The sequence below is a fragment of the Bufo gargarizans genome, chromosome 2, assembly GCF_014858855.1.
Source record: "Bufo gargarizans isolate SCDJY-AF-19 chromosome 2, ASM1485885v1, whole genome shotgun sequence".
NCBI classification, from domain to species: Eukaryota; Metazoa; Chordata; class Amphibia; order Anura; family Bufonidae; genus Bufo; species Bufo gargarizans.
In genome coordinates, this window is record NC_058081.1 from 725208036 (window position 1) to 725233548 (window position 25513).

The 25513-nt window shown below is 48.0% G+C and overlaps 1 protein-coding gene across 1 annotated transcript; it reads left to right on the plus strand.

Moving 5' to 3' along the window:
- Positions 1–1074: 1074 nt before the first annotated feature.
- Positions 1075–15849, plus strand: LOC122927131 (protein BTG3-like). The gene is made up of 5 exons (XM_044278722.1): positions 1075–1141; positions 11110–11311; positions 12950–13087; positions 13298–13496; positions 14222–15849. The coding sequence occupies exons 2-5, from the start codon at positions 11139–11141 to the stop codon at positions 14417–14419; spliced, it is 708 nt and encodes a 235-aa protein (XP_044134657.1). The 5' UTR covers positions 1075–1141; positions 11110–11138; the 3' UTR covers positions 14420–15849.
- The last annotated feature ends 9664 nt before the right edge of the window (positions 15850–25513 follow it).

Below are 25513 nucleotides of genomic sequence, written 5' to 3' on the forward strand. Positions count from 1 at the left end.
GGTGTATATAATACAGATATAATGTACAGGGGGTGTATATAATACAGATATAATGTACAGGGGGTGTATATAATACAGATATAATGTACAGGGGGTGTATATAATACAGATATAATGTACCGGGGGTGTATATAATACAGATATAATGTACCAGGGGTATATATAATATAGATATAATGTACCGGGGGTGTATATAATACAGATATAATGTACCGGGGGTGTATATAATACAGATATAATGTACCGGGGGTGTATATAATAGAGATATAATGTACAGGGGGTGTATATAATACAGATATAATGTACAGGGGGTGTATATAATACAGATATAATGTACCGGGGGTGTATATAATACAGATATAATGTACCAGGGGTATATATAATATAGATATAATGTACCGGGGGTGTATATAATACAGATATAATGTACCGGGGGTGTATATAATACAGATATAATGTACCGGGGGTGTATATAATATAGATATAATGTACCGGGGGTGTATATAATACAGATATAATGTACCGGGGGTGTATATAATACAGATATAATGTACCGGGGGTGTATATAATACAGATATAATGTACCAGGTGTATATAATACAGATATAATGTTCTAGTGGTGTATAATATACAGATATAATGTTCTAGGGGTGTATATAATACAGATATAATGTACCGGGGGTGTATATAATACAGATATAATGTACCGGGGGTGTATATAATACAGATATAATGTATAGCACTATGTATATATCACGTGACAGGCCGTCCTCGCCCATCACAGATCTATACATATACATTCGGTTTCGCTCTACCGGTGACGAGGCCTCCGCCCCCGTGTGTTCCCGCTCCGCCCCCGTGTGTTCCCGCTCCGCCCCCCTGTGTTCCCGCTCCGCCCCCCTGTGTTCCCGCTCCGCCCCCTGTGTTCCCGCTCTGCGCACTCTCTCTTCTACACCCGTGCCTGCCAGGGATTTACCAGCTGTGACTCTCGCCTGTCCCAGGATGTCCATATATGGCGTGTGACGTCACGGTCGGGGATTTCCTCCCCCACAGTGAGTCATATGTCTTGTTCTAGGATGTCCTCCAGTCAGCAGCTCAGTCATCACACAAAGAGAAGGGGAGGCAGCAGCTTCACAGCCAGGTGAGTGCCCTGTCCTAGTGCCATGTGCTCCCATCACAGTGCCAGGGAGAGTGCCCTGTCCTAGTGCCATGTGCTCCCATCACAGTGCCAGGAGAGTGCCCTGTCCTAGTGCCATGTGCTCCCATCACAGTGCCAGGGAGAGTGCCCTGTGCTCCCATCACAGTGCCAGGGAGAGTGCCCTGTGCTCCCATCACAGTGCCAGGAGAGTGCCCTGTCCTAGTGCCATGTGCTCCCATCACAGTGCCAGGAGAGTGCCCTGTCCTAGTGCCATGTGCTCCCCTCACAGTGCCAGGGAGAGTGCCCTGTCCTAGTGCCATGTGCTCCCATCACAGTGCCAGGAGAGTGCCCTGTCCTAGTGCCATGTGCTCCCATCACAGTGCCAGGGAGAGTGCCCTGTCCTAGTGCCATGTGCTCCCATCACAGTGCCAGGAGAGTGCCCTGTCCTAGTGCCATGTGCTCCCCTCACAGTGCCAGGGAGAGTGCCCTGTCCTAGTGCCATGTGCTCCCATCACAGTGCCAGGAGAGTGCCCTGTCCTACCAGCCTGTGCCCCTGTTGTTCTCTATCTTCTTTCTGGCAGAGTTCAGATAGTGACCCTCTCAGCGCTGAAATGTGATGCATGTGCTTTACTGGCTCAGTGCGGGGAAGTGACTTCTATTGCTGGGAATGAATATTTTCTTTGTTCTTGACTCTCACATCATTGTATTCACACTCCGTGCGATGCCTAGAGGTGAAGTACGTGCGATGCCCAGAGGTGAAGTACGTGCGATGCCCAGAGGTGAAGTACGTGCGATGCCCAGAGGTGAAGTACGTGCGATGCCCAGAGGTGAAGTACGTGCGATGCCCAGAGGTGAAGTGCGTGCGATGCCTAGAGGTGAAGTACGTGCGCCTAGTGGTGAAGTACGTGCGCCTAGTGGTGAAGTACGTGCGCCTAGAGGTGAAGTACGTGCGATGCCCAGAGGTGAAGTACGTGCGATGCTTAGAGGTGAAGTACGTGCGATGCCCAGAGGTGAAGTACGTGCGATGCTTAGAGGTGAAGTACGTGCGATGCCCAGAGGTGAAGTACGTGCGATGCTTAGAGGTGAAGTACGTGCGCCTAGTGGTGAAGTGCGTGCGATGCCTAGTGGTGAAGTACGTGCGATGCCCAGAGGTGAAGTACGTGCGATGCCTAGTGGTGAAGTACGTGCGATGCCTAGAGGTGAAGTACGTGCGCCTAGAGGTGAAGTACGTGCGATGCCTAGAGGTGAAGTGCGTGCGATGCCTAGAGGTGAAGTGCGTGCGATGCCTAGAGGTGAAGTGCGTGCGATGCCTAGAGGAGAAGTGCGTGCGATGCCTAGAGGTGAAGTGCGTGCGATGCCTAGAGGTGAAGTGCGTGCGATGCCTAGAGGTGAAGTGCGTGCGATGCCTAGAGGTGAAGTGCGTGCGATGCCTAGAGGTGAAGTGCGTGCGATGCCTAGTGGTGAAGTGCGTGGAGGACTAGTGGTGAAGTACGTGCGATGCCTAGAGGTGAAGTACGTGCGATGCCTAGTGGTGAAGTGCGTGCGATGCCTAGTGGTGAAGTGCGTGCGATGCCTAGAGGTGAAGTGCGTGCGATGCCTAGAGGTGAAGTGCGTGCGATGCCTAGAGGTGAAGTGCGTGCGATGCCTAGAGGTGAAGTGCGTGCGATGCCTAGAGGTGAAGTGCGTGCGATGCCTAGAGGTGAAGTGCGTGCGATGCCTAGAGGTGAAGTGCGTGCGATGCCTAGAGGTGAAGTGCGTGCGATGCCTAGAGGTGAAGTGCGTGCGATGCCTAGAGGTGAAGTGCGTGCGATGCCTAGTGGTGAAGTGCGTGGAGGACTAGTGGTGAAGTACGTGCGATGCCTAGAGGTGAAGTACGTGCGATGCCTAGTGGTGAAGTGCGTGCGATGCCTAGTGGTGAAGTGCGTGCGATGCCTAGAGGTGAAGTGCGTGCGATGCCTAGAGGTGAAGTGCGTGCGATGCCTAGAGGTGAAGTGCGTGCGATGCCTAGAGGTGAAGTGCGTGCGATGCCTAGAGGTGAAGTGCGTGCGATGCCTAGAGGTGAAGTGCGTGCGATGCCTAGAGGTGAAGTGCGTGCGATGCCTAGAGGTGAAGTGCGTGCGATGCCTAGAGGTGAAGTGCGTGCGATGCCTAGAGGTGAAGTGCGTGCGATGCCTAGAGGTGAAGTGCGTGCGATGCCTAGAGGTGAAGTGCGTGCGATGCCTAGAGGTGAAGTACGTGCTCCTAGAGGTGAAGTGCGTGCGATGCCTAGTGGTGAAGTGCGTGCGATGCCTAGTGGTGAAGTGCGTGCGATGCCTAGAGGTGAAGTACGTGCTCCTAGAGGTGAAGTACGTGCGATGCCTAGAGCTGAACTACGTGCTCCTAGAGGTGAAGTACGTGCGATGCCTAGAGGTGAAGTACGTGCTCCTAGAGGTGAAGTACGTGCGATGCCTAGAGGTGAAGTACGTGCTCCTAGAGGTGAAGTACGTGCGATGCCTAGAGGTGAAGTACGTGCTCCTAGAGGTGAAGTGCGTGCGATGCCTAGAGGTGAAGTACGTGCTCCTAGAGGTGAAGTACGTGCGATGCCTAGAGGTGAAGTACGTGCGATGCCTAGAGGTGAAGTACGTGCGATGCCTAGAGGTGAAGTACGTGCGATGCCTAGAGGTGAAGTGTGTGCGATGCCTAGAGGTGAAGTACGTGCGATGCCTAGAGGTGAAGTACGTGCTCCTAGAGGTGAAGTACGTGCGATGCCTAGAGGTGAAGTACGTGCGATGCCTAGTGGTGAAGTACGTGCGATGCCTAGAGGTGAAGTGTGTGCGATGCCTAGAGGTGAAGTGTGTGCGATGCCTAGAGGTGAAGTACGTGCGATGCCTAGAGGTGAAGTACGTGCTCCTAGAGGTGAAGTACGTGCGATGCCTAGAGGTGAAGTACGTGCGATGCCTAGTGGTGAAGTACGCGCGATGCCTAGAGGTGAAGTACGCGCAATGCCTAGAGGTGAAGTACGCGCGATGCCTAGAGGTGAAGTACGCGCAATGCCTAGAGGTGAAGTACGCGCGATGCCTAGTGGTGAAGTACGTGCGCCTAGAGGTGAAGTATGTGCGATGCCTAGAGGTGAAGTACGTGCGATGCCTAGTGGTGAAGTGCGTGCGATGCCCAGAGGTGAAGTATGTGCGATGCCTAGAGGTGAAGTGCGTGCGATGCCTAGAGGTGAAGTGCGTGCTCCTAGAGGTGAAGTACGTGCGATGCCTAGAGGTGAAGTACGTGCGATGCTTAGAGGTGAAGTACGTGCGATGCCTAGAGGTGAAGTGCGTGCTCCTAGAGGTGAAGTACGTGCGATGCCTAGAGGTGAAGTACGTGCGATGCCTAGTGGTGAAGTACGTGCTCCTAGAGGTGAAGTACGTGCGATGCCTAGAGGTGAAGTACGTGCGATGCCTAGAGGTGAAGTACGTGCGATGCCTAGAGGTGAAGTACGTGCGATGCCTAGAGGTGAAGTGCGTGCTCCTAGAGGTGAAGTACGTGCGATGCCTAGAGGTGAAGTACGTGCGATGCCTAGAGGTGAAGTGTGTGCGATGCCTAGAGGTGAAGTACGTGCGATGCCTAGAGGTGAAGTACGTGCTCCTAGAGGTGAAGTACGTGCGATGCCTAGAGGTGAAGTACGTGCGATGCCTAGTGGTGAAGTACGTGCGATGCCTAGAGGTGAAGTACGAGCGATGCCTAGAGGTGAAGTACGTGCGATGCCTAGAGGTGAAGTACGCGCGATGCCTAGAGGTGAAGTGCGTGCGATGCCTAGAGGTGAAGTACGTGCGATGCCTAGAGGTGAAGTATGTGCGATGCCTAGAGGTGAAGTACGTGCGATGCCTAGAGGTGAAGTATGTGCGATGCCTAGAGGTGAAGTACGTGCGATGCCTAGAGGTGAAGTACGTGCGATGCCTAGTGGTGAAGTACGTGCGATGCCTAGAGGTGAAGTACGCGCGATGCCTAGAGGTGAAGTACGCGCGATGCCTAGAGGTGAAGTACGCGCGATGCCTAGAGGTGAAGTGCGTGCGATGCCTAGAGGTGAAGTACGTGCGATGCCTAGAGGTGAAGTATGTGCGATGCCTAGAGGTGAAGTACGTGCGATGCCTAGAGGTGAAGTGCGTGCGATGCCTAGAGGTGAAGTACGTGCGATGCCTAGTGGTGAAGTGCGTGCGATGCCTAGAGGTGAAGTACGTGCGATGCCTAGAGGTGAAGTACGTGCGATGCCTAGAGGTGAAGTTTGTGCGATGCCTAGAGGTGAAGTTCGTGCGATGCCTAGAGGTGAAGTACGTGCGATGCCTAGTGGTGAAGTACGTGCGATGCCTAGTGGTGAAGTGCGTGCGATGCCCAGAGGTGAAGTATGTGCGATGCCTAGAGGTGAAGTACGTGCGATGCCTAGTGGTGAAGTACGTGCGATGCCTAGTGGTGAAGTACGTGCGATGCCTAGTGGTGAAGTGCGTGCGATGCCTTGTGGTGAAGTACGTGCGATGCCTAGTGGTGAAGTGCGTGCGATGCCTAGTGGTGAAGTACGTGCGATGCCTAGTGGTGAAGTGCGTGCGATGCCTAGAGGTGAAGTACGTGCGATGCCTAGAGGTGAAGTACATGGAGGTCTATGGATTGAGAGAACAATGGTAAACTGCAGGGGATGCTGGGGGTTATGGTTTGTAGGAGTAAGGCCTCATGCACACGGCTGTATGTATTTTGCGGTCCACAAAATACTGATGCGCAAAATGCGTATATTGCGGAAGGAACAGCTGGCCCCTAGTAGAACAGTCCTATCCTTCTCCGTTATATGGACGTGTTCTATTTTTTGGCGGAACGGACATACGGAAACAGAATGCGCATGGAGTAACTTTTGTGTTTTTTTTTGTTCGTTTTTTTGTGGACCCATTGAAATGAATGGTTCCGCATACGGTCCACCAAAAAAACGGAACGGACGCGGAAAGAAAATATGTTTGTGTTTCGTGTGCATGAGCCCTTGAGGGCGGCAGGCTGGAATCCTAAATTCTGCTGGTCCGGTGCTGGACATCCCGTTAATGCGGCAGTGCTGGACTGTTGGATGTGGGGTCAGTGGACTGTGGTACGTGCGTGGACGTATTCTGGGCACGGTGCCACACTATGCTGGGTGTGAATTCCAGCTCTTGTGACGGTTACGTCAGCCTGTGTGCATGTAATCAGGGGAGGGGTGCGGGGTTTTTATTACTTTCCTATTGTCATTTCGGGATTTCCCAGGTACATATCATTACTGGGGGGGGGGGGGGGGGGGTAGAGCGACCGCGGATCCCTGCACCTGCCACCGGTACCTGCGTGATGTCCTTAGAGAACAGGGGCTGAATCTCAAAGGATCAGTGAGGGAATCGCATAGATAGCACTTCCCTCCGAGGGCCAGATTCTATGGTGAGATCCTTACTGCCAGTAATGGGGGTGGAATCACGGAATGGCGCGCGTCCGCCTAATGGTGATCGTTTGTAATGTCAACATGAATGAAACGTATTGACCACCTGTCCACAACTGTGGGGACCCCCAGTGATCCCGAGAACGGGGGGTCCGTGGTAGAGTGCACCCATAGAGGACCGAGGTGCGCAGTACCGCCTGACGGGACCCTCCGTTCTCACAACTGTGGTCGGACCACCACCGATCCTGCAGAGAAGTGACAAAGGCTAAAGCGATGTCCCCGTGTATCGATGGCGTATCTCACTTTGTGATCACTTCTGACTGGCAGGACCCCCAGGGTGGTCTGAGCGCATTCGTAAGAACGGAGGGTCCCCGGTCTGAGTGGAGCAGTACGGCTCAGTAGTATGAGGATATGGCGGTATATTGGGGAATTGCTATGTGTGCAGTCGCTCCATTGCGTCAGACTGAACCTTCCCGTCAGGATTTGCATACTGAAAACAATTACAAGGTCAGGTCTGACCTGATTGACCTTTGCTTCCTGTTCGGGGGTTTTCTCTCGCTTTCCCCGACGCCCCCCCCCACCGCCCCCCCCGTCCTCGTCACTTCCTCGTATGTTCTCCTTGCACCATCTCCAGTAATCGCTTTCTGATGAAATCTGACGACATAATGTCCTGTACAAGGAAAGTGCAAGGTTTATTCCAAGATACGCCAAACACCTGGACACACCCCAGCTGCTGCAGAACCTCATAATACACACCCCAGCTGCTGCAGAACCACATAATACACACCTCAGCTGCTGCAGAACCTCATAGTACACACCTCAGCTGCTGCAGAACCTCATAATACACACCCCAGCTGCTGCAGAACCACATAATACACACCTCAGCTGCTGCAGAACCTCATAATACACACCTCAGCTGCTGCAGAACCTCATAATACACACCTCAGCTGCTGCAGAACCTCATAATACACACCCCAGCTGCTGCAGAACCTCATAATACACACCTCAGCTGCTGCAGAACCTCCTAATACACACCTCAGCTGCTGCAGAACCTCATAATACACACCTCAGCTGCTGCAGAACCTCATAATACACACCTCAGCTGCTGCAGAACCTCATAATACACACCCCAGCTGCTGCAGAACCTCATAATACACACCCCAGCTGCTGCAGAACCTCATAATACACACCCCAGCTGCTGCAGAACCTCATAATACACACCCCAGCTGCTGCAGAACTTCATAATACACACCCCAGCTGTTGCAGAACTTCATAATACACACCCCAGCTGCTGCAGAACCTCATAATACACACCCCAGCTGCTGCAGAACCTCATAATACACACCTCAGCTGCTGCAGAACCTCATAATACACACCTCAGCTGCTGCAGAACCTCATAATACACACCTCAGCTGCTGCAGAACCTCATAATACACACCCCAGCTGCTGCAGAACCTCCTAATACACACCTCAGCTGCTGCAGAACCTCATAATACACACCTCAGCTGCTGCAGAACCTCATAATACACACCTCAGCTGCTGCAGAACCTCATAATACACACCCCAGCTGCTGCAGAACCTCATAATACACACCTCAGCTGCTGCAGAACCTCATAATACACACCCCAGCTTCTGCAGAACCTCATAATACACACCCAGCTGCTGCAGAACCTCATAATACACACCCCAGCTGCTGCAGAACCTCATAATACACACCCCAGCTGCTGCAGAACCTCATAATACACACCCCAGCTGCTGCAGAACCTCATAATACACACCTCAGCTGCTGCAGAACCTCATAATACACACCTCAGCTGCTGCAGAACCTCATAATACACACCCAGCTGCTGCAGAACCTCATAATACACACCTCAGCTGCTGCAGAACCTCATAATACACACCTCAGCTGCTGCAGAACCTCATAGTACACACCTCAGCTGCTGCAGAACCTCATAATACACACCTCAGCTGCTGCAGAACCTCATAGTACACACCTCAGCTGCTGCAGAACCTCATAGTACACACCCCAGCTGCTGCAGAACCTCATAATACTCACCCCAGCTGCTGCAGAACCTCATAATACACACCCCAGCTGCTGCAGAACCTCATAGTACACACCTCAGCTGCTGCAGAACCTCATAGTACACACCCCAGCTGCTGCAGAACCTCATAGTACACACCACAGCTGCTGCAGAACCTCATAATACACACCTCAGCTGCTGCAGAACCTCATAGTACACACCACAGCTGCTGCAGAACCTCATAATACACACCTCAGCTGCTGCAGAACCTCATAATACACACCCCAGCTGCTGCAGAACCTCATAATACACACCCCAGCTGCTGCAGAACATCCTAATACACACATCAGCTCCTGCAGAGCCTCATAATACACATCTCAGCTGCTGCAGAACCTCCTAATACACACCTCAGCTGCTGCAGAACCTCCTAATACACACCTCAGCTGCTGTAGAACATCATAATACACACCCCAGCTGCTGAAGAACCTCCTAATACACACCTCAGCTGCTGCAGAACATCATAATACTCACCTCAGCTGCTGCAGAACATCATAATACACACCTCAGCTGCTGCAGAACCTCATAATACACACCTCAGCTGCTGCAGAACCTCATTATACACACCCCAGCTGCTGCAGAACCTCATAATACACACCTCAGCTGCTGCAGAACCTCATAATACTCACCTCAGCTGCTGCAGAACATCATAATACACACCTCAGCTGCTGCAGAACCTCATAATACTCACCTCAGCTGCTGCAGAACATCATAATACACACCTCAGCTGCTGAAGAACCTCCTAATACACACCTCAGCTGCTGCAGAACATCATAATACTCACCTCAGCTGCTGCAGAACATCATAATACACACCTCAGCTGCTGCAGAACCTCATAATACACACCTCAGCTGCTGCAGAACCTCATTATACACACCCCAGCTGCTGCAGAACCTCATAATACACACCTCAGCTGCTGCAGAACCTCATAATACACACCTCAGCTGCTGCAGAACCTCCTAATACACACCTCAGCTGCTGCAGAACATCATAATACACACCCCAGCTGCTGCAGAACCTCATAATACACACCTCAGCTGCTGCAGAACCTCATAATACACACCTCAGCTGCTGCAGAACCTCATAATACACACCTCAGCTGCTGTAGAACCTCCTAATACATACCTCAGCTGCTGCAGAACCTCCTAATACACACCCCAGCTGCTGTAGAACCTCCTAATACATACCTCAGCTGCTGCAGAACCTCCTAATACAGCTTATTTCTATGTTTTCTGTGGTTTATTCTACTGCCGGCGTAGCACCTGTATCTTTAAGGTCTCTTTATTTGACGTCTGCGGAGCTCTGAGTAAACCTCGTAGCACTCGGCAGTTCATTCTGTTCCAGCACGACCAGTACGTGACCTTGTCTCCTCGTCACCCGCTCACACCGAGGACGTCTTGTTCTGGTCACTTTCGGATTGTCTTATCAGCCTGGTGTAGGAGACAGTAAATAGAGGGCGCGCTCAGTGTCGCAGGCTGGAGACGCTGCGATCGGCCGCCGTCACCCGGACTGACAGGTCGGAGCTTTGTGGTGTTTTATGACTGAACCTCTTCCTGTAAAATCACTTTGATGCCTCCATGGCTCTGCCTGCGACAGAAGGAGGTGTCCGACAACTATTGAGGGGTCACAAGAGGTGGCTGCGGCGTCAATAGGGACTTCAGTGTGACAGAAGAAGAGCTGATGCCAAACCAGGCTGACTACGGCCATGACCATCTCCCCACTATCTGTGGTCAGTTTTGGAGATGATCAGGAGGTGCGATTTTCTCAGGAAATCTGGGGATTTTCTTCCAGTTACACATTACACAGCTCTTCCCAGTAACGTATCATACTGGTTAAAAATGAAAGTAAAAGCCGACGGGCGCCCAAACAGCAGACGTACGGAGCTGAGTCTACCAAGACCGCTGCCGGTTAGATCAGGGAGCCAGAAGAAGAACTGCTTCAAGTTTTGAGTAACCGACTGTAGGTCTTACACGCGAACCATGACTTCTGACTGATCGGGGGAGGGGTTGACTTGTGCCATTGAAACCAGTAGACGTCCATGCGCCACCTTCTATTCTTGGTTATAGGGAGATCCATATTGGTGTACGCCATTAGGCACAACCGCACCATGTGGGCGCACCCATACATTTCAATTCTGCGGGTCACATCACTGGTTTTTCCATACGAGTTAGGCCTCATTCAGGTGGCCATAATGTGGGCGCACGTTAGTGTCCGTATTACAGACACAAATCCGATCGTGGGTCTACTTTCCTGAACTTGGGATCCATGACACTGGAAGTTTGTGGTTGGATCGGGATTTGCTGCTGTAACACAGACTATAAAATGTGGCCTTACGATGGTCGTACATTTCCACGTTCTGGATTATCAGACAGGGCACACAGAACTCCATAAGCATTGTCCTCCAGAGAGTTTTCTGCAAATGCCAGACTATTGGACGTGAGTCAGGACGACGCCTCCAGAGCCTAACTATGTTTGCATTTCTCCAGGAGAGGACGTGGGATTGTATAAGGAAGCGATGCACGAAGAAGTGAAACTGGGGGCGTCTTACATCGTAAGGCTGCTGAACCGTCACGAAAAACTGGACCGTCAGCAGGTGGAGAGATTTACCAAAACCCTCACCTCCATTTTATGCGACAGGTTTGAAGGACACTGGTATCCCGAGAGCCCCCAGAAAGGCCAGGCCTACAGGTAAGAACAACTGCGGGTCTTCTCATGGGCGGGGTTGGGTAAAGTGATCGCCTGTAGCCCAGGATAGTCAGAATATAATTGGTTAAAAACATGGACTGCACTTCTAATCTCTGGGGCGTCTTCTAATCTCTGGGGCGTCTTCTAATCTCTGGGGTGTCCTCTAATCTCTGGGGCGTCTTCTAATCTCTGGGGCGTCTTCTAATCTCTGGGGCGTCTTCTAATCTCTGGGGCGTCTTCTAATCTCTGGGGCGTCTTCTAATCTCTGGGGCGTCTTCTAATTTCTGGGGCATCTTCTAACCTTAGTTGCATCTTCTAATATCTGGGGCATCTTCTAATCTCTGGGGTGTTTTATAATATCAGGGGCGTCTTATAATATAGTCCGTCTTCTAACGTCAGGGGGTTTTCTAATATCAGGGGCGTCTTCTAAAATCAGGGGCGTCTTCTAACGTCAGGGGCGTCTTCTAACGTCAGGGGCGTCTTCTAACGTCAGGGGGTTTTCTAATATCAGGGGCGTCTTCTAAAATCAGGGGCGTCTTCTAAAGTCAGGGGCGTCTTCTAACGTCAGGGGCGTCTTCTAACGTCAGGGGCGTCTTCTAACGTCAGGGGCGTCTTCTAACGTCAGGGGCGTCTTCTAACGTCAGGGGCGTCTTCTAATGTCAGGTACGCTCCATCCGCTTTGTAAAAGCTTGACAGACAAAGGTTTTCTTACATCCCTGTGATCACCAAGGGGGCCTTTCTTCTTACCAGGATTCCAGACAACTGTTCTTCATCTTACCTGCCAAAACAGCGTGCAGGCCATGTTGTCAGAGCTTATCCTGCTAAGTAGCTTAAAAAACTTTCAGGTTCTGTTGGGTCAAAATGGCCAACGGTGGGGGGGGGGGCTGTTCTCAGTAATGGAGGAGGTCTATTGGCTGAACCCCTGCCTATCATGCTGTCTTCTGACAACCCCTTAAAGGTGCTGTTCTGCCTTTAATGTAGATGGGCTGCAGTACCACACACAGCCTGAGGACACGTGTGGCGATATTTATTGAAGCAAGCAGTCATGTTTTGCTAATCCTAAGCATAGGAAGCTGAACAGAACAGGTTATGTGTCTGAATGACGGGGGTCTGACCCCTTCAACCCCCATCGATCATGAAAAGAGAGGTCCTGTATCCTCCACCATGTGAACTGTACTGCGGATGAGCATGTGCGCTAGTTTCATGGAGATAGAGAGGCGATGCGCACACTCATCCGCCATTTCATTAATACGGGTGGGACAGGACGTCTATTTCCATGATCATTGGGGGTCCCAGCTGTCAGATCCCCCACCAGTCAAGGATAGGAGTAGGCACAACCCATTTGATGAACGCACAGGTGGAGTTATCCTTTAAAGCAATAGTCTCCATCTTCTGGCTCCCTAGCCAGTGCAATACTACAACTCCCAGCATGCTAATCATTGTAGTTTTGCAAGAACTGGAGAGACCACAGCTTTAATAGCTGATATATTTTCATTGTCTCTTTGTGGATGGGTGTGTACGGTCAGGGCATACTGGGAGTTGTAGTTTTACACTGGCTGGGGGGCCACAGGTTAGATAGACAACTCTAGCAGATCCGATCTGTCGGGATATAATCATCTTATGCACCTCATCTGATCCCAGGTGTATCCGGATAGAAAAAAACATGGCGGTGGATGACTCCGTATTACGGGCCTGTGTTCGGAGCGGTCTGCGCTGCTCACAGTTGGCTTTTCCTAAAAACATGTATATTTGGATTGATCCAAAGGAGGTGAGCTGCAGGTAAGTCCAACACACAGCAACCAGTTATTAGATCATTACATCTAATCTGATAATCCAGCACAGAATGAAGTATAAGACTGAGCTGGGAGAACCATTTCAGAATCTACGTCCGGCCCTCAAAACCATTTTTATAAGCCCCACCCCGTTGAGGACCCTCTTATGGATCACAAACCCTCGAGGTCTTTATGTGGAGTTTCCTTTGATCCTCAGGTTAGGAGAGAGCTGTAGCCCCTTCATTGTGAAGGTTCCAGAAGAATCCAAGAAGGCGACAACTGAGGAGAAACCGGAACAGGACACGTCAGACTACCACTCAGACGGCTCAAGCAGATCTCCGTCAGAATGCTCCAGCGAGGATGAAGAAAGCGTCATGAGCAAAACGAAATCTCCTGCGACTGATACTCAGAAAGTGGTGAGTCCGCAGGATAATGACTGGTTTGTATGATAGAAGGAAAGATGGGGTCATCACGTAGTGTGGCACGTGCTGGAGACAAATGTAATGGCAAGGAGTGGTGAGTCTGTGGACTCTGGACGCTGTGTGTCGGCACTGAGTCACCAGATCTAGTCTGTTATTTTCTTCCCATCTCCTCCTTAACGAATGTTACTACCTGAAATCCAAAAATTCTTGAGTCGTCTGCATGAAAACCAACATGGCCACCTTTCAAACTGGGGTGGCCACCTAGAGGCGACCCACTAGTAAACTTTCAGGTGGTCACCCAACTTTTCCAAGCTCCTGAATGGAAAACCTCTTCAGTTATGTCATGATGTATCCCCTACTATCGTGGCTCGCCTAGGTAGGTCTGCTGTGTTGACCAGTGAAAAGCTGGGTGACTACCTATGTGGATACTGTATAGGTGGCCATTTTGGATATCGCATTGTTTTTCCATGTGGAAATGTCAGGCCAGGAAAGATTTTTTTTTAAATTTTCATAATGGCTTAAAAATTATAAAAATAAGTATTATTCACCTTCCTGATCCCCTGCCGCTCCAGATCTGAACGGGAGTGGTGAGTTACTACTTATTTTTGTTAATTTTTTAAACCATTCTGCTTGTTTTTTCATTTTTTTCCCAGCTGCACAATTTCTTTAAGCAACTTCTGATATCACTGTCCTGACTGATTCTCTTTCTCCGATGACAGGCTGCCCAGTATTACTACAGCCCAGCGCCATCCTCCACCGTCTTCTACCAGTACCCCGGTGGTGCTGTCAGCTTCATCCCAACCTATCAGCCCATGACCTTGTATTACCTGGTGCCGAAATACTATCACAACGTCAGATCTCGGGGAGTTCAGAGGAAATGGAAATCCAAAAAGTCATCACCTCCCACCAAAAGTTGAAGTGAGACTTTTTATCGCCTCGGCCTCCGGTAAAAATTTCAACCTCATATACTTGAAAACAACTGAAGCTGTGGCCGGTGTCCTCGGCAGTAGGATGTGAGCCTAGCTTCATGGCTCGGATCTCGTTGATCAGCTATTGTGTGTAGTCCGAGAATTTTACAGGAACACTCAGGGACCAGAGTAAAAGCTGTGAATGAGCGCAGCTCTGGGGTAAAGCTACTGATACGACTTGACGGACCATGACCCACCACTGAGCAAGGTCCGTCCTTGGTGGCATCATGTGGCATCACTAGATGTGTTACTGCATTATAGGTAAGCACAATGGATATCTTCTTATACCTCCGACACAGGCCTGGGCAAACGCCAGGTAGCCAATGTGCCTTTTGCAGTTTTTGTTTTTTCTATAAAATTCTATGAAGCTGCACATTTTTGGGAACGTTCTATGCACTGTGGAGATCTCCACTTAAAGGGGAGCTTCACTTCCATTCCTTTAACCCTGCACAATCTCACCAGATGCAGATTCTGCAGTATTACGATGACCTTCCTTCTTCAGGTCTGGAACCAAAGGGCAAAAAGTCAACAGTCCTATCGGGCACCATATACTGTCACCTTTAAGAAGTTGTCACAGCCCTCCCCACTCACATTGGGAGGAAAAACTCAAATCCACATGGAAACAAAGTTGCTGATACACGGGAATGTGGCGGTATTTCTGATGTTTTTGAAATTCTCCTCTATGAAGTCCTCTTTTTGGTGCAGAGTAGCAAAAAATAAGCTGATGCCTGGCTTTTAAAGGCGGCGTGATTGTTCTTATTCATGAGGCCCATTGAGGATACCGCCACGCTAATGGAGTGTGAATATTTATGTAAATGAGGTGTATGAATATTTATGGTTCATGCTGGTCACTGTGATCATGGGAACAAATTTTGGGAAAAAATGTGATTATTATTATTATTATTATTTTTTAAATATATATGCTGCTGCGTAATTAACTGAAAGGTCTGTGAGGCGTGACCTTCCATTTGAGTGAAACTACGATTTCCAGGATGCTGGGGCTTGTAGTTTTGCCCAAGCTGGACGGTCATATGCTGGGAGTTGTAGTATCACAATAGCCACAAGTTCCAGACCTGCTTCAGCTTTTAATTTATACTGTTGTAACAGGTCCCGTCTCCTCAGGGATCGATTATATACTCAACGCTGGTAGGTTTTTTCTACCCCGATGCTGCTCAGTCTTGGCATTAAAGCTTTATTTAAAGGTATTCTATGGACAATAAGTTAAATTTGTGATATGGAAATGTTTGGAATTATGTCTTTATTAATCTGTTGTAATGCAGAGAAGCTTCATCATTGTGTTTTTATGCTATTTTTATCTGGAGACTTTTTAACATATTTTGTATAAAAAATATTTATTATATAAAAGTTGACTAACAAAACCGTCTGTCTGTATGTGAGTGTGCTGGGCGGGGCTTGTCCTGCAGGATATAAGCAGGGGCGTGTACTGAGGGAGGAGCCTGTAGGGAAATGCCCGCAATACACCTTCTAGTTCCATAAGGTTTCTATAATAGGAGATAAGCAGCAGCCGGACTCCTCTGCTTATCCTTATCCCACTAGTAACCAAGGATCGTGTGAATGAAAATCCAACTTGTGTGACTTCAGTTTTCCCCGAGGAGGGACATTTCAGGCTGTACCCGAACACACTGAATCATCAGCAGGTCCCTTTAAATTGACATACCAGAGCAATCAAAATTCACATAAAAGTTAAGCTGATTCTTTCCTTTTTGTTTTTTGTGTCAATTACTCATTTCATATCTATTTCTCCAGTCACATCCAAAGCTGCTATTATTCTGCCAGTTGCCCCTGGAAACAGACAGCTGTTTAGATCCACCCTGCTGACGGTCGTGATATAAAAGCTTAGCTCTAGCTGTAGAACTGCCATATGAACCCCCACAATGCACTGCTCTCGGGAAACTGCAGAATTCTACATTTTGCTTTGGGTGTGAATAGAGAGGAAAACATCATGTGAAATTAAGTGGGAAAAAAAGTATTTACACATTTACTCAACATGTCCTCAGAAGATCCTACACTGAGAACTGATGCCGCGTGAAGGTGAATGGGAGGAGAACAGATTATTTCCGGCAGAGCCGAGGAGTCAGATGGGGCTGCAGCCTCAGTCCAACCCTCTTCAGTATCTACAACAATGAGCGGCCGCGGCTCTGGGGTCCTCTTCAGCACCCGGTCTCACCCTCCATGACACCCAGGTGAAATGTCTACTGTATGCAGATGACCTTCTGCTACTATCACCAACTGAGAAAAGTCCCCAAGATAACCTAAAAATTCTGGAGAAATTCAGCACCACATGGGCTATGCCCATCAATCCAATAAAAACCACCATCATGGTGTTTCAGAAGAGAAACCAGCCGGGTGTCCTCCGTTCCTGTTATAGGGGTATTCTCATCCTAATGATCACTGTTAAATCTGTTAATGATTTGACAGTGATCATTTTTCTAAATACATGTTATTACCCAATGCCCACCCTTTTTTTAGAAAATAAGTCCCCTCTTACCTGATGTTGTCTTTGGTCTCCCCTGGTTATGGCCACCTCTCCTGTCGAATCCCGCCGGGCCGCGCTTGCGCAGAAGACTGAAAATTCTCTCCGGGCCACGCAATGTCCTGAACGCGCACGTCGCCACGCATGCGCCATGATGACTTCTTCCTGGCCAGTTTAGCACAGGGCCGCGAACGCGCGCGCCGGCTCTGTACTATACAGGCCTGGAATAAGTCACTATGGCGCATGCGCGTTCAGGACACTGCGCGGCCCAGCCGAGAGAAGAATCCAGGAAGTGGACGTCGCACTCAAGGAAGGTAAGTATAAAAAGGGAAGATGAGAATACCCCTTTAACCAACTGTAGACTTTCAGAAACCAATGGGTACACCTACCTGGGACTGGAAATTAGCCCGTCAGGAAGCTTTAAGAAAGCCAAACAAATACTAAAGGACAAGATGTGCAAAACCTTCTATGCCATCAGAAGGTGTCTGTATCATCTCTAAGCAACAGTGATCTTCTGGCTTCAAATCTTTGATAGCATCATCGTCCCAATCCTCCTGTATGGGGGTGAAGCCTGAGGTCCGGATACATACCCAGACTGGTCGAAGTGGGACTCTGGGCCAACAGAAATATTTCACCTGGAGAACGACAAGCATCACCTCATGAGCAAAGCTGGGCAGATTTCCACTATACCTTGCTGTCCAGAAGTGGTGCTATCATTCAGGGCCCATCTACATAGCAGCTGTCCAAGCTACTACCTTCACAAAGCCTTGCTGCACCAAAGAGCCCCAGGAAAATGAAGCAACCCCCAACAATTCACCCAAACCCAGTCTAACTATGCCCCAACCAGTACAGCCTGACAAAGGGGGACATCCAGAAGACGATACACAAGAGGAATATATCAGAATCTGAAGGAACGACATAAGAACATCACAGAAGCTGACAATCTACAAGAGCCTACAGAGGAAGAACAAACTGCCCCATATCTGGAGAAACTCCCCAACCCCAGAAATGAACAGATCCTGAGCCTCTACAGACTCAGCGCCCCCCACAGCCTGCTCATCAAACCCAGGCAAAGGTACAAGCAGGCTGTGCCAGCAGTGCGACCAGGAGGCCGTGGAGGATGAGACCCCTAATACTCAGCAGTGAAGGACACTCAGTTTAGGAGACTGTCTGATCTCTTCCCAGCTTTCACCTTGGGAGAAAGAGGGGAACACAGCTGCCATATCAGCACAATATTTCAGTGCCTGCCATAGACTGAGAGGAGCCTGATATGCCATATAATAATTATTTAGAGTGAGAGTGTTGATGAGATGGGAGGCTACAGAGGAGAATGCTGCAGTAGTCCAGGGAGGAGATGATGAGAGCATGCACTAGTATTTTAGTTTATTGAGGAAGGAGCGAATACGAGAGATGTTCTTGAATTGAAAGAGGCAGATGTTGGTGAGGGTTTGGATGTGTGGCTTAAAGGACAGGTCCTAATCGAATGTTATCTCCAGGCAGAAGACCTGTGAATCTGGAGAAAGTGTTGTGTCATTAACTGTAGTGGATAGGTGTGGTAGGGGGGCTTAGTGACATGGGGAAAGATGTGGAATTCCACTTTCTCCATGTTGAGTTTTAAGAAGTGGAAGAAGAATGAAGATACTGTATAGCCGACAGACAAGCTGGGATTCTGGACAACGGGAAGTGACATCTGGGCCGGAGAGGTAGACTTGAGTGTCCTCATCATAGAGGAGGTATTGGAAGCCATGGGGCTCTATGAGCTGTCCAAGGCTGAATGTGTAAATGGAGAAAAGTAGGAGACCCAGGACAGAACCTTGAGGGACACCAACAGAAAGGGGCAATATGATGAGGCAGAGTATGAATAAGAAACACTGAAGGTTCTGTTAGTGAGGTATAAGGAGATCCAGGAGAGGGCCAGGTGTCTGATGCCGAGGGAAGAGAGGGTTTGTAACAGGTGAGAATGGGCAACAGTGTCCAAGGCAGAGGAAAGGTAAAGAAGGTGGAGGACAAAGTAATGACATACACCGCTATACCGCGCCCTGGATGTGTCCCTATCCCAACCCAGTTATGTATCACTTGCTTTGGCAATACTAATTAATATGTATTTAGTCCTGCGAATTAAGCCAGATAGATAATACATATGAGATAGATAAGAGAAAAACTCCAATGCTTCAGTCCTCTCACTGGGACTTTTCGCAATCGGTTCCAGTGAGAGGACTGGAAAGTTGCTGTTTGGTGATTGAAATATACTTTATTTGATACATTTTTGGAAGTGCCGTGGAGCTTTTCTCTTTTGTATTTTTGGAGGTTGGATCGCTGTCACGGCCGCTGGCCCCTCTCACATCTTTATGCTGTGCTGCTCACATTCTGTGGACTGTATATTAGATAGAGAGATCATTTTGCTTTGTAAGAGGAGCTGGAGATAACGAGCAGGAAAGAAAATAGTTTTTGTTTTAGAATAAACTTTTATTGAAACAAAAATCTATGGACAAAATCAGAAAATACACAAGAAGATCCAAGAGCCGAGTCGTCAATATTTGGGCGTCTCTGAGGGTCGTACTGAATTCCACACCGACCAGCAGTTGTTTCATCATCTCCGCCAGTAGGAAAGGGACTTCACTCACGTTACCTATGGAGAGACGTGAGAACGTAATATTGTCAAGTGATGTACAATATGCATCTTCTACAGATTTGTCAAACTTCTATAAACTTAGAACTAACTTTATACCCCCCCCCCATTTCTTCTGAAATGTCCTCATTTTTTTTCATCTTATTGGCCTTAATAATTAGGATAATTGACAGTATTTTTAGATTCCAACAAAAGTATAAAACAAAATCCCAATATATCAATAGTAATGATCTGTGCTCTCACCTCATGGCTTCTTTCTTCCTTTGGCACTTCTTGTTCTTCTTTGCTCTCTTTGGACTGTCTTTGTTGTTGATGGTCTGTTGATGCTCGGCCTGGCTCTGTAGGTCGCAGATTGTTGGACAGTCCTCGGACACATGGCCGATCATTGTGCAGGTGATGCAGAATGATATTTTACGGTCTTTGTTTTTGTGGTCCATCTTGCTGCATCTCACAGAAACAGTCACTTCCCTCTCTTCACCTTCAGTAGAGCATGGAGAGGAGGGGGATCCCCGTCCCAATTCTTTATCCATCACTACTTTCTGCTGATGGTGACTGGAGGATAGAGAGAAGAGTCTGCAGGGTCTTTAAAAGAGGGTGTATGAGCAGAGACAAGACCCCTGATTAGATCTGTGGAGGTGTCGGGGGCAGGCGTTCCTGTAATTGTCTCCTCCACCATTTTGTGTATCAGGAGTGTAAATCTGATTTACATAAAAGAAGTCTATTCAGTGGCTGCGAACCACACCCGAAATACCACACGTGGAAGGGTCCCTCCAGTATCACATCTATCTCATATCTATCAATCTGTCTATCTCTGTCTGATACTGACCGTCTCTGTACATGGATTTATAGTAAGACAGATATGGGATGTACAGATGGAGACATAATAGATGGATGAGCCCAGCACAGCGTCCAATAGAAGCGCCATTTCTTTTTCGATGCCTGTAAAAAGCTGGAGAAACACGTGTCGTCCTTCATCGCGGCAAATCATATAATGTGCACAGAACAAAAATTGGATTGGGGGGGGGGGGGGCGTCTCATCTTTACCATTTATTGAATCGACCTGAGCTTTTCCCTTTAAATCTGTCCTGTGCACATTATATGATTTGCCGCGATGAAGGACGACACGTGTTTCTCCAGCTTTTTACAGGCATCAAAAAAGAAATGGCGCTTCTATTGGACGCTGTGCTGGGCTCATCCATCTATTATGTCTCCATCTGTACATCCCATATCTATCTCACTATAAATCCATGTATAGAGACGGTCAGTATCCGAGAGAGATGAGGCAGACAGAGATAGACAGATGGATAGATAGATAGAAAAAAGAAAATCCACAGAACTTCCAAACAATAGTGTTTATTACACCGGGTGCCACGTTTCCGTCCTCTCCTCTCCTTGCTTGAAAAAGGTTCTATTGAGAGGACGGAAACGTGGCACCTGGTGGAATAAACACTGTTTTTTGGAAGTGCTGTGGATTTTCTTTTTTATATCTGATTTGGATGTTGGACGCTTCCTCTGCTCCGTGTTTCTATTTGTCTGCAGAGCTCCCCAATATCTCATTCACTGTCTATTAGATAGATAGATATTAGACAGATAGAAATTGGTACAAGTAGACAAACGTTGAATACACAGAACAGGGTGCGATGTGCTGCAGGTGACCACATTCCCATCTCTTTCTCATTGTTTTCTGATCACGGATACATAGATACATAGATATGGGATTGTCTTCTCCACCATTGTATCCGCAGAGGAAATCTCATTTACATAACAGAAGTCCATTCAGTAGATGTGAACCACACCCAGGACCTCCTGTGAAGGGAGGGTCCGTCTTCTCCTCCCCCCACAATAAGTCGTCCCCCCACCTCCCATATTATATCCCCCCCCCCCCCCATATACGGAGATTATAGATAGTTCTCCATATACGATCTACGTCATAAATCTGCATCATCAAAATGAAAGCTGCGTGGTGATTGGCCACTATGGGCAACTAAGACAGCCTTACTGTCACTTTTGATCAATCTGCCCCATGATTGGTCCAGGACGGATGTCACATGGTGAGATTTCTTCTGGCCGTAGGGACTGTCTGATCTTTCTGTGACCTCCCTCATGTCTCGCCTGTAGGAGTCTGTAATGTTCTCACCGCTCTGAGGTCGTGTGGACTGACATCTATACATTACATAACATAGACATTTCTATCAACGCAGCCGCGGAAAGAGGTTCTGCGCTCAGTCCGAGTCCAACAGACGTGAGAGTCTCTCCACCGGGAAATCCGGAAGTGTCTGAGGCCGCGGTCACATCCGCGTTTAGTCTTCCGTTCTTCTGATCCTTCAGGAGAACAACAAATAATTTTGGAAAAATTATACGGATCTTTTATGTTGAGCTTCAGTTCTGCTTAAGTCATTTCCGTCAGAGATCCATTATTCTTTACGGGAAGAAAAGTCTTCTACTGAGACATAACACTGACCTGTCTACATCTCCGAGAACTATCCTCTATAACATCAGACACTATCCATCTATCTATTATCTATTATCTATCATCTATATTCTATGTATTATCTATTATCTATCTATTCTCTATCATCTATCTATTATCTATCTATTATCTATCTATTATCTCTATCTATCTATCTATCTATCTATCTATCTATCTATCTATCTATCTCTCTTATATCTGCAGGTATACTCCGGGTCCAGGACTCTGTACAGTGGCTCATTCGGCCATTATCCCACACACACATGTACTGCGGAGGGGCAGCTCATCAGGAGATCTATATACTCGCGCTCTCTGCTGTATACTCTCACTTTACACGTCTATGTACAGGCGCGGTTGTGGTAATAAAGCTGCATTATCCGGATACACTTTCTATACGCCGGTCCCTGGGGCGGTGGCCCCTGTCATCTACATATGAAATGCTGGGAGGTAGCAGTGCTGGAAATCCAGTACAAGGATGATAATGAACTGGGACCAGTTTGTGATGAGATTTGCACTGGGATTCGGCCAGACAGGTGTGAACTCTGCACAGAGTCTGCTGTGTCTGATGGATAATTCTATCGGATTCTATCTATCATTTATCTACTAGAAAACTACATTACAGTGAAAGAAAAGAGACAGTTACAGATTAGGAACAATCTCGGGTTACACAGAGACAGACACACGGACAGAGAGACGTCCGGCAGTGAGAGATCAGACTGCACAGAACACAAGTGATCACAGCTCTCACATCTCACCAATTCTGCTGCCAGTTTTTTCTTTATAGACAGAGAAATGTATCTTATCTCCAAACACTTTAAAAAAGGAGGGGGGGGGGGATAGACAAAATGAACATAAATTTTAAGAAATGCATTTCTGAGACAGACTGATTCTAATATTGATAGTTATAAGATAGAAGGGTTGATAGATAATAGACAGATAGATAATAGATATATAATAGATAAATAATAGATAGACAGATAGATAATAGATAGTAGACATTTCATCCAGCCCTGATACTGTTTTGGAGGGAAGGTGCGGGTACCGGGGAGGGGGCAGTGGCGGATCCTCCCTGTATTGTCATGTTTTGGTCGTCACCCTCTGAATGGTCTTGTGTTATGTAAATCAGGTTCACTCTCCGGATAATCACGATGGTGGAGGAGACAATCACAGGACCCCGTCTCCTCCTCAGATAAATACTGGGGTCTTGTCTCTGCTCAGACACACACCTGCTGCAGACCCTGCAGGACTCCTCCGTATCCTGCACATCCACCTTAAAGGTAAGTGAATCCGCCGTCACCCACCTGCCGATCCCTCTGTAGACGGACATTTTATTTGCATCTTTTAATTTGGTAGATATTACCCTGCTGTCAGTCGTAGAATAATATCATTTAGACCCTAGTTTTTAGTTTGGGTGTAATATATCTTTTATAATAGAGACCTCGCCCAGACAGCCCTGACAACCTACCTGACCCCACAGCCCATAACAACCATTCAGATTCCAGGGGTGATCTGCCTTGTGCAGAATATGGAGGTTGATCGGTTGTGGTGACCGTCAATGTCAAATCCCAACTGGAAAAAAGTGATTAAAAAAAGTTTAATTTTTTTTATATTTATTTAAAAGTCATTAATTTGCCGTCACCCACCCAGGGGGTTCACATACTTACTGATACAGAGGGGGAGAGGACCCTGCCCATGAGGTAAGGGTGAGACACAATAGGTGGGGGTAAAAACTTCTCGTCTGGCTGTGGGGTGGCAGTATGCTCATTGCAGGTGGTCGGCTTTCCTGAGGAGGTGGTTTTCAGGTTACTCTTGAAGGTTTGGATGTTGGGGGAGAGTCTGATGTGCTGAGGTTGCAAGTTCCAGTGTAGGGGGTAGTACACGACGAGGAACAGACAAGAGGAGAACGCAGAAGGAGGTCTTGTGAGGATTGGAGATTACGTTGGGGGATGTATCTAGAGAGAAGGTCAGAGATGTACGGAGGGGACTGGTTGTGGACGGCCTGATATGTATTTGTTAGTATCATGATTTGAATTAGCTGGGCAATGGGGAGCCAGTGATGTGACTGGCAGAGGGGAGAAGCAGAGGAGAAACGAGGGGAGAGGAGGATTAACCGAGCAGCAGTTGAGGATGGATTGAAGGGGTGTGAGAGTTCTAAATGAGAGGCCACAAAAGAGACTGTTGCAGTAGCCCAGGCGTTAGATGATGAGGGTGTGCACTAGCATTTTGATGACCCTGGGTTGAGGGAGCTTCTGTCTAACTAACATGGATAGGAGAGGTGCAGGAGATGCGACTACTGCAGGGAGAACCTTACAGAGCAAAGCATGATGGGATTGGGTAGCAAAGCCAGCAGGGAGCTGAGTAAAACAGGAAGTTCTGCATGTAAACATCCTGTCAGGATGCCATAATGTCAACAACATGGGAAGGAAAGTGAAAAACACGAAAAACAGCTATATGGGACAAAATATGCAGTGTTTAAAAAATCATTACGTGGCCAGAGAGTCACTTTAATACCTCTACAATGTCTTCTTTGGATTACCTGCTACTTTTACAAAATTACAACCCAAAAATTACAAAAATCAAAGTTGCCTTAAACATTTTTTAATGTAGATTATCTAACATTTTATTACTTGTATTCTTCTCCTCCATATCCTGTAGTCATCACTGGCAGAAGGTACAGGGAGATGGAGAAAGAGACAAAACCCAAGATCCCTTCCTCTCACTGCTCTGCTGAAAAAGAGGAGAGAAAAGTGACCGTCTTAGTTAAAAACCCACATACACCAGTCAGACATGTCATTACCTTCTTAAGACAATTCTGCACTGTGGTGAGAAATCCTACGAAGAACCTGGATGGGAATGGCTTCTGGAATTCAAGCTGGTCTGTGACTGTCCGACTGAAGAAAGACCCGTCCACATCTGATGGTCTTCAACACTTACCACAGAGATGCACCTTGGGGAACGCAGAAGCTCTCATCACTTATTCAGACAAACCTCAGATCTGCAAAGGAAATCCAGGCCAGAAATTCAAGGACTCTCCAAGGAAAACAACCTGCAACCTTCAGGACCAGGAACACCATGTTGACCAGGAATGTCCCAAGAAGAGCCATATGCAGCTCAAAATAGAGCAAGGTGGGATGGTACCACAAACAACTCTTACCATGTTTTCCTAAGATAACACCATTAAAGGGTGTTCTGCTGTTAGGGTTAACAGAAATGAGACAGTAGGCACTGGCAGCCCTTCAGAACAGAACATACTTGATATAACTCATGGTTCTAACTATTATATAGGTGGTGCAGCTAAGGAGGCCCCCTCTGCCCCCTTACAATGTATTTAAGGGTTTTCCCACCATAGACAATATTTAAATATCTTATAGGTGGAGGTCCAATATATCGGGAATATTGGCAAATAGGGATATTTTACGCAGTCAATCTACAAAAAGTAACATTTTCTGT

Coding starts and splice junctions, on each gene's coding strand:
- LOC122927131 (XM_044278722.1), top strand. CDS start 11,139: ATGCACGAAGAAGTGAAACTGGGGGCGTCTTACATCGTAAGGCTGCTG. Junction 11,312..12,949: donor CAGAAAGGCCAGGCCTACAG/GTAAGAACAACT, acceptor ATCTGATCCCAG/GTGTATCCGGATAGAAAAAA. Junction 13,088..13,297: donor CCAAAGGAGGTGAGCTGCAG/GTAAGTCCAACA, acceptor TTTGATCCTCAG/GTTAGGAGAGAGCTGTAGCC.